General features: G+C 65.2%; 1 protein-coding gene across 1 annotated transcript in view; it reads left to right on the top strand.

The window, feature by feature from the left end:
- CUNH13orf46 (chromosome unknown C13orf46 homolog) overlaps nt 1–5780 on the top strand; it is an 8635-nt gene extending 2855 nt beyond the window's left edge. Inside the window, exons 2-7 of the mRNA XM_040267500.1 lie at nt 1408–1459; nt 1920–2064; nt 2149–2196; nt 3111–3158; nt 4220–4287; nt 5701–5780. Coding sequence (XP_040123434.1) covers nt 1408–1459; nt 1920–2064; nt 2149–2196; nt 3111–3158; nt 4220–4287; nt 5701–5767 — 428 coding nt within the window. The 3' untranslated portion in view covers nt 5768–5780. The remainder of the gene's footprint in view (nt 1–1407; nt 1460–1919; nt 2065–2148; nt 2197–3110; nt 3159–4219; nt 4288–5700) is intronic.
- The last annotated feature ends 5591 nt before the right edge of the window (nt 5781–11371 follow it).

Genomic DNA, 11371 nt, shown 5'->3' with positions numbered 1-11371 from the left:
TGTGTGCATGCAGGCTAGGGGCTGCTGAAGATTTTCCAGAAGTCACCTTGGAGCACTGCCTGCAAACAGCAGCTCCTGAACCTCCGGGCCCTTCCTGCTGAGAGCAGTCAAGCTCTGAAACGTTCTCTGAAGGCCCGCTGCGCCTGCACCCTTGGCCTTCAGGACTTTGTCTCTGGGTGCACAGGGCCTGCCTGGGGACAGCACAGCGCAGGTCAGCAGGGGCCCCGGAGCCCGTGCAGGTGCTGGAAATGGAGGAGGACACGCAGCATCCAGTTCTCACCTGCAGGGAACCCAGCCTGAGGCGAGGGAATGACCCAGCCCAGGGCGCCTGGCAGAAAACTCCCTCCGCGGAAGGCCACTTAACCCGGGGCAGGGGGCCCAGGTCCCCGTGAAGGATGGTGCTGGAGGATGTCAGGAGCCAGGGACACAGGCTCAGGGCCGGGGGAGGGACAGCGAACGAAGCGGCGCAGCTGGCAGGGCGCCCACGAGGGGCTGGCCCTGACCGCCTCCCTGGCGGTGCCCCAGGCCCGAGGCCTGCGAGCTGAAAAGTCCCTGAGCAGCTGATCTGGCCACCAGATTCTGTAGGAAACCCTCCAGGACCGTGGCCGCCAGAGGCGTCCTGCCGGGCATCCTGCCGGAAGCGTTCTTTAACTCTGGGGGCCTCCCAAGGCTGCGCCGGCTGCAGGGCCAGGGCCCAGGGTGTGTGGGGGGCTGGGGGTGGGGACCAGGCCACTGGGGGGCGGTTCTGGAGCAGCCAAGGGGCATCTCAGGCTCAAAGGGGCTGCAAGGTTGTGGGGCTGGAGCGTGGCAAACTTGGGGCCCTTCCGAGGGTCCTCTGGGGCCCCAGGGCCTGTGGGAACCCCCACTGTGAGCTCCGAGCTCTGGAGCGAGTAGCCCGCATCTCACCAGGAAGCCACAGCCTCCCACTCGGAACTCAGGACTCATGCTGCCCCACGAGGCCCTGAGACGCGGCCCCCCTGCTCCCCGTGTGTGAGGCGCCGTGCTCTGCTCACGGAGAGACGCCCCCCCAGTCAAAAACCTGCCCTTGAAGCGCCTCGGGGCCACTGCGGCTCAGATGCCACCTCCAGAGGGGTGGCGCGGTCCACTGGCTGCAGGCCGAGTGTCCCCTACCCCCACTCCGCTGCCCCCAGGAGAACACAGCAGCACCATAGGCCCCCACAAGTTCCACTGAGGGGGCGAGGCCCCACGGGGACCCCCTCGGCCCAGCTACAATCCCTCAGGGCCCCTCACTAGCCTGCAAAATACTGATGGGGATGTCAGGGCTGGTGGCCTCCCGGGCGAGGATGCCGGGGACTTGGGTGCACACAGGGGCAGCAGAGCTGGGCTCCCCACGGGTGGCCATCAGCGTCCTCGCAGGCTGACCACAGCCCTGCTGCCCCTCCTCAGAGTCCGAAGACCCGGGGAAGGACGTCAGGAGCGGAGCAGAAGAGGCCAGCTGGTGAGCAGCCTCGGCACAGAGGAGGCAGCGGTGCAGACGCGTGCGGGGACGTGGGAGGTGGGGCGGGAGTGAGGCCTGGAGGCCCTGACGGAGGGCGACGGGGTCCAGGGAGGCTCAGAGGGGCTGGTCACCCAGCAAACAGCAGCACAGCTTGGCTCAGCCCAGCACCTCGGCCCTGGCACCTGTCTCTGCAGTCCTTCTCCAGGATCTCAGAAAGAAAGCTTGCTGCCCGGGAGGCTGCTGGGGCCCTGGGCAACCCTCGTGCTGGACAGGTCTGGGTCGGAATGGCCCCTCGGAGCCCTGTGTCCCTCATGCCTCTGCACCTCCTCTCCCCCTGGGCCTGCCTTGCCCACTGCCTCTGGCCCTCTGCCGATTCAGGGGCACCGCACAGGCTCCCAGGGTCAGGGTTAGGATTAGGGTTAGCACGAAGCCGTGTCCCAACTCTCTCCATGCCCTGCAGCCAGGCCAGCCTGGAGGACAAGCAGGACGGGGGCCAGGATGCCCGTGGGCAGGCGCCGGAGGACGAGAAGGTGGAGGAGGCCAGCACCCGCCGTGAGCAGCCCGCTGGAGGGGAGGACGGGGACGAGTGCACCCCGGAGGGCAAGGTGGGCCGGGCCCCCGGCCTGGGCGGCCATCCCCCGGCTCAGCCCTGCCCCGTTTACCCAGCCTGTCCCGCCGCCTCCTTACAGGAACAGGAGCCTGAGTCCATCAAGCTAGACGACCTTCTGGAGAAAGAGGCAAGAGAGTCTCGCTTCAGTGGCGGAATTAGGCGGGAAGGCTGCAGGGCACGGTTCTGCTGTGGACGCCGGTCGGTCCCCCGCCGGAGCTGGGCTTGTGGGCTGGACCAGCCCCTAGCTCCCTCGGCACCGGGCCTGTGTCTGCCCTGGGGTGTCTTAACCCCAGCTCCCAAAGCAGCGCTGTGCTCAGGGGGCCAGGGAGCAGGGGTCCTGACCGAGGCTCCCTCAGCTCAGCCATGACGGGGAATCCAGCCCGGCCCGCAGCCTGGGGTACAGCCCACCCTGGACGCCGCCCGCCCCCAGGAGGGGCCTTCCTTCCCCCCCATGCTCGTGGGGGTGGAGAGGAGCCGGGCGGTCATGCCAGGGTTTGCACCGGAGGCCCTGGGCCTGCGTCCGGGGCTTCTGGGGTTCCCTCCACTCCCAGGAACACTTCTCCCAGTGTCGACCCAGGCACCACCACAGGAAGCACTTTCGGGGCTGAGCCAGGGAGCCTGAGACTCGGGGCGGCCCCCACACAGCCGCCAGGCCCCCGGCTGTGTGTGCGCCTGTGCGCCAGGCGGAGGGGCGCCTGCAGCAGGGCCCGGGGGCACATGTGGGCCTGCAGCGGCCGCCCAGATCTCGGCGCGCCTGCTCACCCAGGCTCTGGTTCACAGCAGGTAAAGGTGGGGGCCCCTGTGGGTCCTCAGGGGCCCGATACGAGGTGCCCGAGGGTGCAGGGGAGGCCAGACCTCCCCACCCTCTGCCAGGGCTGCCGTGGAGGCCTCGCCAGCCCCATTGCCAACAGCTCCCACCACGCACAGCCAGGAACGGAGACCCCGGGGCAACGAATGCCCAGACCTGAGCACCGCCGGGCAGCTGCACTCCCCCGGCTCAGCCACGCCTGTCATCCATGAGGCTCTGATTTCCCTCCACAGAAACCATCTGTGTTTGTGGAGATTGACCTGGGAGACCGAGCTGAGGAGGTAAAGTGCCAGAGCTGAGAAAGCCCAGCCACACACAGGAAGCGGCATGCTCCGGGCCCGCAGCAGTCCCGGGCCCCCACCCAATCAGGGTGTGCTGGCCGCTGCGGAGAGACAGGGCCCGGGCTCTGAGGACTGGCCTGGGGACCAGAGGCCGCCTGGCCTCTTTCTCAGTCCCTCACGCCAATTCACACACATTCCTGCACCACCAGAGACCCCAGGGCCTGGGTCAACACTCGAGGTGCCCGGGGGCCTCAAGAACCTCTTGTGGGATTGTGCTGGGGTGGTGAGTGGGTCCAAGCCAGGAGCTGGAAGACTTAGTCTCCACACGCAGGGAAGGCTCAAGTCACCATGCCTTTCCATGCCTCAGTTTTACCATCTGCAAAATGGGACTCTTAATACCGCAGCCCAGCGTTGTTCTGTCGTGCCCTCAGAACACTGCCTGGTGCCCGGAGAGCCCCAGCATCAGGTACTACCCTCCCCGCTGCCGCCATCGTCCCTGTCTCCACCATCATCAAACTACCACCCCTCTCACTGTCTCCATCAGCGTCAGCATCGCCGTCACCACCCCCAACACCACCACTCTCTGTAAACGGAAGTGGTTGACCCAGTGGCCTGATTGGGCCTTTCCAACACAAATATTCTCTTTCTGTTGTAGTGAGTAGCCGCCTCTTTGGACGCTTTCTCTAATTCTCTCTTGGCAAAAGTAAGCCCCTGCCTCAGGGCTGCTCCTTTCCAGGTGGTACTTCCTAGCTCTTTGCCCTCAGAACATGATGCATGGTGAAGAGAGCTGGTTACTGACTCATCCCAAGGTTACCGAGGGGACAGGGTTCAAGGACTCAAGAAGGTTCAGCCAGGGCAGAGCTGGACTGAGGGACCAGGCCTTCTGACTTGCATTCCAGGGTCAAGGGCACGGCTCCTTGGTCTGGGTCCCCTAGTCAGAAACCCCCGCCTGAAGGAGCCCCGCCGCGTGGGAGGATGCTTGGGGCCATCTCCACACCCCGTCCAGTTCTCGGCGGGCCCAGCAGGTCCAGCCTCGGTCCCTAACGCCTCCCGCCCCACAGGTGGTCACGTGCGTCCCGAAAGAAGAGAAGCGGTCCCAGAAGGACATGGGGGACATGTCAGAGGACGAGTGAGTGAGGCGTCCACTTGGGGGGGCCTGAGGGGCAGGGGGTGTTTGTGCCAACACCTCCACCCTCCAGGGTAGAGATCGCGAGGCTCTGAAGCCAGGAGGAGGTGTGATACGCGCCCAAGGGCTGTGGGCCAGTGGCATTTTAAATGATACAGAGGAGAAAACAGCAGTTCCTCCACTTTCACCTGAATTGACCGTATTAATATCTTGGCTGATTTGTTTGCACAGTTTTAAAAAGAAAAATTTCTCTATTCACTTTGTAAACTGATAGTCATTTAAAATAAACGAAGCCACATGAAATAGCACAGCAGAGAGGGAAGGTTTAAAATACCCACGTGCCACCAGCTGGAAACAGTGGGGGTATCTGGGAGCCTGGGCCCTGAGGGGCCAGGAGCAGAGGCTGGAGCATGGGTGAGCTGGGGGCAGGGGACCCCCCGGCCACGCTCCTGCGCTTCCAGACGCGCTTGGCCGCAGTGTCCCAGCCCTTTGCGACTTGGCAGTGGCTGTTACTGCCTCTCCCCGTGTTGGGTTCCAGGGGGACAGTGTCCCTGTGAGAAAGTCACCCCCAAGCCTGTGCTGGTCTCTGCTCACACGGCCAGGCACACAGCTTCTACCAGGGTGTCAGGCTGCCTGGCACAGCCTCGGATCTAGGCTTGCCAGGAAAGGCTTCCTTACGCTAGTGTCTGCTCTTCTCGTCATTTCTTACTGGACGCTGCGATGGACTTGGTCAAAGCCTGGCAGCTCCTCTCCTGCCCCAGGCCAGGCAGGCTCAGGCCCACCTCTCAGCCTCCGGGTCTGGCTCCCACACTCTGCTCAGCTGCCCCAGAGAACCTGTGGAGGGGCCGGGCCTAAGAACCAGGTCTTGGTGGCTGGCAACTGCTTGGCCAACAGGACAGGGTCTGCTCGTGGGGGGTGCCTGGAAACGCGCCAGGGAGGCGGGGTCACCTGCCTGTTCACCTGCAGCCTCAGTCCGTCCAGTCGGCCCCCTTGGGCACCCAGGTGCCTGTTAGGGGCCCACTGGGACACTTTGGAGGTCCAGAGCCATGGAGGTCCCTGTGAAGGGGAGTGCCATCTGACCCCAGAGACAGCCTTGGTTGGAAGTGGAACCCCCAGAGTCCCCCCCCAACAGGAATAGGCACAGTCCACAGTGCTCTGCAAACACTGACTGGGCTGGGGTGGGCACTGTCCACCTGGGACGCCTCTTCACGGCTGGGCTGTGGATGGATGGTGCGTCACGCTCAGCGGGCTTTCAAGGCCTCTTGGGCTCAAGGGGCTCCTTTTGGGATGGAGAAGCTGAGGCAAGAGAGGGAAGGGCCCCAGAGGGGCCCGGGAGCCGTCTCTGGCTGGCGAGGTCATGCACACTGAGCTGGTGGGAGGGTTAGGGTGCCTCTCACCCCTTCCCTTGGCCTCCAGGTCCAGGACCAGCTGGGTGTGCTGTATCCCGTACTCCACCAGAAAGAAGGTGAAGCAAAGCGCGTAGCCTGGAGAAGGTGATTCAGGCTCGGGAAGGGACCGGGCTGAGGGAGGGGCAGAGCATGGCGTGGGGCGGGCAGAGGGCAGGCTGCCTCCCGGGTCCTACCCCAGACCTGCCCCTCTGACCAGTAACGGGGCCTCCGCTTGACTCCTGGGCCAGCCAGCCAGGGAGGGGCAAGGACGCAGACAGCTGTCCTGAGACACCGGAGGAGCCTGCTTCAGAGGTGCCATGACCGCTCCACACAGGATGCTGCACCCCTGGGAAGCGATGAGGCCATCTTCTAAACACGCAGTAAAAAGTGAATGAAAGATGTTGTACCTCTCAAGGGCCCCATCCCTTCTTGCCACAAACCTTGTCCCAGAAAATGTACACCAGGGAAGACAGGCAACTCAGGGCCTTATCTGCCAGGTCACGGGGTCACACCTCCCCCCCAGGTCATGGGGTCACACCTCCAGGTCACGGGGGTCACACCTCCCCTCCCAGGTCACGGGGTCACACCTCCGGGTCACGGGGGTCACACCTCCCCTCCCAGGTCACAGGGTCACACCTCCCCTCCCAGGTCACGGGGTCACACCTCCAGGTCACGGGGTCACACCTCCCAGGTCACGGGGTCACACCTCCAGGTCACGGGGGTCACACCTCCCCTCCCAGGTCACAGGGTCACACCTCCCCTCCCAGGTCACGGGGTCACACCTCTGGGTCACGGGGTCATGCAGCACCTCACTTAGCCCCTGACCCCCAGGGGCCTGGCCCCAACCTCAGCTGCCATGAGAGCACTGAGGGGCCTGGGCATTGGTCCCCGAAGAACAAGGGGCAGGCGTTCCTACAGCTGGACTGGGAGCCCTGAGGACCGCACGGAGGAGATGCGGCCACAGGGAGACGCTGCCTGCGGGGGAGGGAGGCAGGACCTGGGGGGAAGCCCCCCAGGGAGACCCCGCGAGGTCTGTGGTTCCTTTGTCTGGTTAACCAGCTGGGGCTTGGCAGCCCGCCTCCGGGCACGCGTCTGACTCAGCCCGAGACTGAGGACGCAGCATCACCGCGCCTCCTGAGGACGCGTCCACGGCCTCCGCCAGTAGGCACAGCCTCCCCTTACCCCTGCCCCGGGTGGCAGCTCCCTGTCCTGGCACCCGGCCACCAAGATGGCCACTGAGAGAAGCTTCCGGAGAATTGGCCAGAGAAGGCCACAGGCCGGGAGTGTGACTGGTCCCCAGCCAGTACCCTCCCTGTCCGTCCCTGGCCACCACGGGCAGCTGGCCTTGTTCAGAGCCACGGAAGGGCCCCGTGCAGGGCAGCCTTCACCTCCCAGGTCAGCCGGGGTGCCTGCAGGGAGCCAGTTGGGGCGGCTCGTGAGAACCGGCGGACGGTGGGGGGGTAGGAGTGGTGGAGCCCACGGGCCAGGCTCTAGAAAGGCAGGTGGACGCGGGCTGGGAGCCTGCGATCGGGCCCCCAGGCCCGCTGAGGCCACAGAGAGACCCCTGCCTGGGGAGCTGGGCCACAGCCAGCGGAGACGACACCAAGACCCGGACCTGCAGGGTACGAACAGCTGACAGCCTTGACGAGCGCGAGCCCTAAGGTCACTGCTGGCGGCGAGATCGCTCACCCCCGAGCAGGAGGGAGGCCGAGCCCCAGTCCTTGCTGCCGCGGGTGCTGTGGAGCTGTCTGTCCGTCTCGGTGCTTGGAGCCTAGCCCTTATGGATTGCAGGCAGGAGGGGGGCATTCACCCCCAGGAGGGCCCCAGTCCTCAGGGCCCCCAACTTAGCCTGCGAGGCTGGCCCCCCGGCCTAACCTGGCTCCCTCCCCAGCCCCCACAGGCCCATAGCTGCTCAGGCCAGCGAGTTCGAGGCTGCAGGGCCCCCAGGACAGGCCCAGCCCAATGGCTCTGGTGGACACAGCCCCCACCCCGAGGCCTGTCCCTGCTGCCAGCTTGTTCCTCCCAGCATCGTTAGTCTCCCCCGAATCGCACATGTGCTTTCGTTGTGGGCTACGTGGGAACTGGCAGAAAGCGTGTAACCTGTCCCCTTGGGACCTTCATACGACCACTGGCAGGATTCCTGTTTCTGCTTCAAATATGTAGAGAGAACTGTATATGGAGATAGGTAAACACAGCTTTTTTACAAAATTGACACCACATTGCACTAGTTTGGGGTGTGTTTTATTTTCTTGTTTTGTTTTGTTTATGGTTTTTCCTTTTATCCTCATAAACACTTGCCCTCCATCGTCGTCAGTGTTTGCTGAAAGCCTGCTGGGTGCCAGGCGATACTCCGGGGAAACATGGTGGCTGAACAAGCCTTGGCCTCTCAAGCCTCCAGTCTGCGGCGAGACAAGCGTGGACACCCAGCGCGTCCTGACTTAGCCCAGCAGACATCGGCTGCATCCCCTGGGAAGCAGGGCTCCACGGCTGGTCCGCCCGGGGCAGCCACCTGCCGCCAGGCTGACAGATTAGGAGGAAACGCGGGTGGTGGGCTGGGCGGGGAAGGGGGCTGGGAAAGGCGAGCTGAGGGTGGCGCTCGTGGCCACGGCGGCGGGCCCGCAAGGGCGGTGCTTGCTCTGCACCCCGCCACCTGCCCTGCACGGACTGGCATCCTTCCCGTCCACACTGCGGGCCCTGTTATTCCCACTGCTTTTGCAGCAGGAAGGCGGGGTGGCGGGTGGCGGTGAGCGGTCACTAGCAGGGCAGCCCGCATCCCGGCAGCTGCCCTCGGGAGCCACGGTGCCCGAGCATCGGCTGGTGTCTTCCTGCCGCTCCAAGGAAATAGATGAGCAAGGGCCGTGTCCGCGGCGGTTCTCTGAGCTCCCGCCGGGAGCGGCGGCTGCCTTGGCTGGGGCGCCCCCTGGTGGCGGGTCGGCCCTCCGGCCTCCCGCCGACGTCCCGCCGGAGCCGCGCTCCCAGACCTTCCACCAGGAGGCGGCGACCTGACCTCTCCTCACCCTGCAGGCTGCACCCTCCTCTGCTCACTAACCAGCATCCGGAAGGAGGCTGTGCTGGTGGCCAGCGGCGGGCGGACGGAGGAGCCTGACCCAGGCCTGTGCGGAGCGGGCCCTGCTCTTGCATCCAGGGCGCGGAGGTCAAGGGTCTCCCCGGCCCTCCCTGCACCGTGACCTCGAGTCCTGGGAGGATGGACAGGCAGACCTGCCCTCTGTCTAGAGTCCTGTGCATCTCCAGGGGCGGGCGACACCTGGCCCGTGTGGAACCCAGGCCCCAAAGAGAGGCTCCCCGTGATGTGCTGACGCACTTCACGTGACATGAAAAAACTCAGGGCTCACTCACAGGGCGCCAGGCTTAGAGCCCCGTGCCCAGTGCCCCCGCGGTGCCCCACGGTGCCCCCGTGCCCCCAGGCACCCCTGCATCCCCAGTGTCCCCACGGTGCCCCCAGGCGCCCTGAGCCTGGGGCCGTAGCTCCAAACACCCTGCTGTCCGGGGCTGGAGGGCCCGTCTGGGACGAGCATGGAGCTGAGGAAGGCCAGCCTGGCCGCAGTGGGGTGCTACTGAAGCCTTGGGAGGCGAGGGGCTCACCAGGGCCAACAGGCCCCGGGGGGCGACCCTCAGAAGTGGTGGGGAGCAGCAGCCCAGGCCATGCGAGGGCAGGAACCCCTTCTGTCCGTGAGTTGTCCTTTCCCGAGCACAGCCCAAGGACTCCACCAAGGCCTCACATGGAGCACCCCAAGCCCGGCCCAGGGCTGATGCTACTTTCTGGGGCATCCCGGGTCCCAAGGCCTGACATGGGTTCCTGGACAGGGCAGGACAGCAGTCAGTGCTGACAGCCAGAATCGCAGGCCAGGGAGTGGGCCAGGAAAATGCAAAGCGTCCCCGCCTGCCCCTCCTCAGGCAGAAAGCAGGGCAAGCGCGGTCCCCAAGGAGCTGTCCAGGGCGGGGAAGGCAGACCCAAGACCCCCAGGGCAACAGCACCGCCTACCTGCCCATCTGCCCGACCAGCGGCTGCTCCTCTCAGCTACAAACACCCTCCAGGCCCGAGACGCAGGAGCCGGAGCCTCGTTTGTGGGCCGGGGTCGTGGGCGGCCAGAGACACAGTACGTCCTGGGCCCACAGGTGCAGGGTGCTGGGGCAGAGAGCTGCGGCCTCCAGCTTGCCCGGGCCCGGCCCCTGCCAGCTGCTCCCAGGCCCTCCCTCGCACATCCTGGACTCCAGGAGAGCCAACAGGGCCCTCAGACCTGGGCCCCTGCTTCCCGAGGAGCCTGGCGGCCACGTGGGTCAGGAGGAAGACTCTGGCTTCTTCAGTGACCAGCACTGCCCGCCATCCCGGTGCTGCCCTGCTGGGCCCCACCCCAGCCCGTGTGCGAGCCCTGCTCGGAGTCCAGGCCACCGGCCGCTGCCCTAAAAGCAGGCCTGCCTCCCAGCTCTCCCGGAACAAAAGGGTCTCACCCAGACCCTCCTCCAAGCGTGGAGCTCTGACCTCATTTCCCGGGGCTTCTGGGGATGTGTGCCCCAGTCAGCGTCCACTGGCCTGGGGACCTCCAGCCTGGTCTGTGCCCCCCAAACCAGGGACGTCCCTGGCCTGGAACACCAGCCCTGGCTCCTCTGTTTTCACTGCAATAGTTGAGGGTCCTGCCGGGGCGGCTCTGGCATCACCCGGGCCACTGAGCGGCGGGCGGGGAGGGGCACTGGATGTCGGTCTGACAAATCCCAGGACAGCCTGCAGCGCAGCTGCTGACACGCGGTCCTGGCCCCGGTCTTACCTCCGCCCCGACAGGACGGGGCAGGACGAAGCAGAGCAGCTCAGACGCCGCGGCCCCGGCAGGGCTGCTCACTTAGCCTGGAGCTGACTCAGCTGACTACCTGACCCCGCTAATAAGCTAAGCCACCTTACTTCTCAGTCCAGCTGACTGCCTACCCAGCTGACCACGTTCGACACCTACTACCTAGCCCTTCTAACTACTCAACCCACTGACTACCGATCCAGCTCGCCAGCTGCCCAGCTGACCCTCTGCCCAGTCCCTCTAGACCAGCGGCCGGCTCCCTGGGTGAGGGTTCCGCTTGCCACAGGGACAGTCCTTGGGCAGCCCCCAGCACGCTCCGGCACCCGCCGCCACCCCCCACCCCGCCCCGCGGAGAACAAGCTGGCTGCATTGTGGATGTGGCGACGGAGCCGTGGAGCCTCAGTGACGCCGTGAGCCGACTCCAGAGAGGCGTGCAAGGCTCCGCGTGCCTACGGCGTCTGTCCTCCTGATCCGTGGCCCTCCGCAGGGGTGAGCGCACCCAGACAGCCTTCTCTTCCCTCCGTGCCTGTCACTTGCTGAGGAAGGTTCCTGAAAGCAGCGCTGTCCTCGTCCCTATCCGTTTGTTTACGCAGGCGGCTGTGTCCACCGGCCCGGCTCGCACACACGTGTCACTCTGGGTAACAATACGGCAGCCTGAGTCTGTCTGTGGCTGCTGGCAGCACGCCCAGGGTGTGCCCTGTGCCTGCTACTAGCTCTTACTTTCCTAATTAATTAAATTGGGGAACATTTCCTGGCTTTCTGGCCCCACAAGATATTCCAGGCTCAGCTTGTGTTTTCCCTGACCCAGTGGGGAGTGGGACAGGTTAGGGGCACCCACTCAAAAATGAGAGCTCACGGGGGAGATTCCAGGCATCACTGAGAAAGCTGAAAAGA

Source organism: Oryx dammah, unplaced genomic scaffold (assembly GCF_014754425.2).
Source record: "Oryx dammah isolate SB20612 unplaced genomic scaffold, SCBI_Odam_1.1 HiC_scaffold_24, whole genome shotgun sequence".
In the NCBI taxonomy this organism is placed as follows: Eukaryota; Metazoa; Chordata; class Mammalia; order Artiodactyla; family Bovidae; genus Oryx; species Oryx dammah.
Note: the sequence above shows the minus strand (reverse complement) of the source record. Positions and strands in the feature narration are given on the sequence as shown.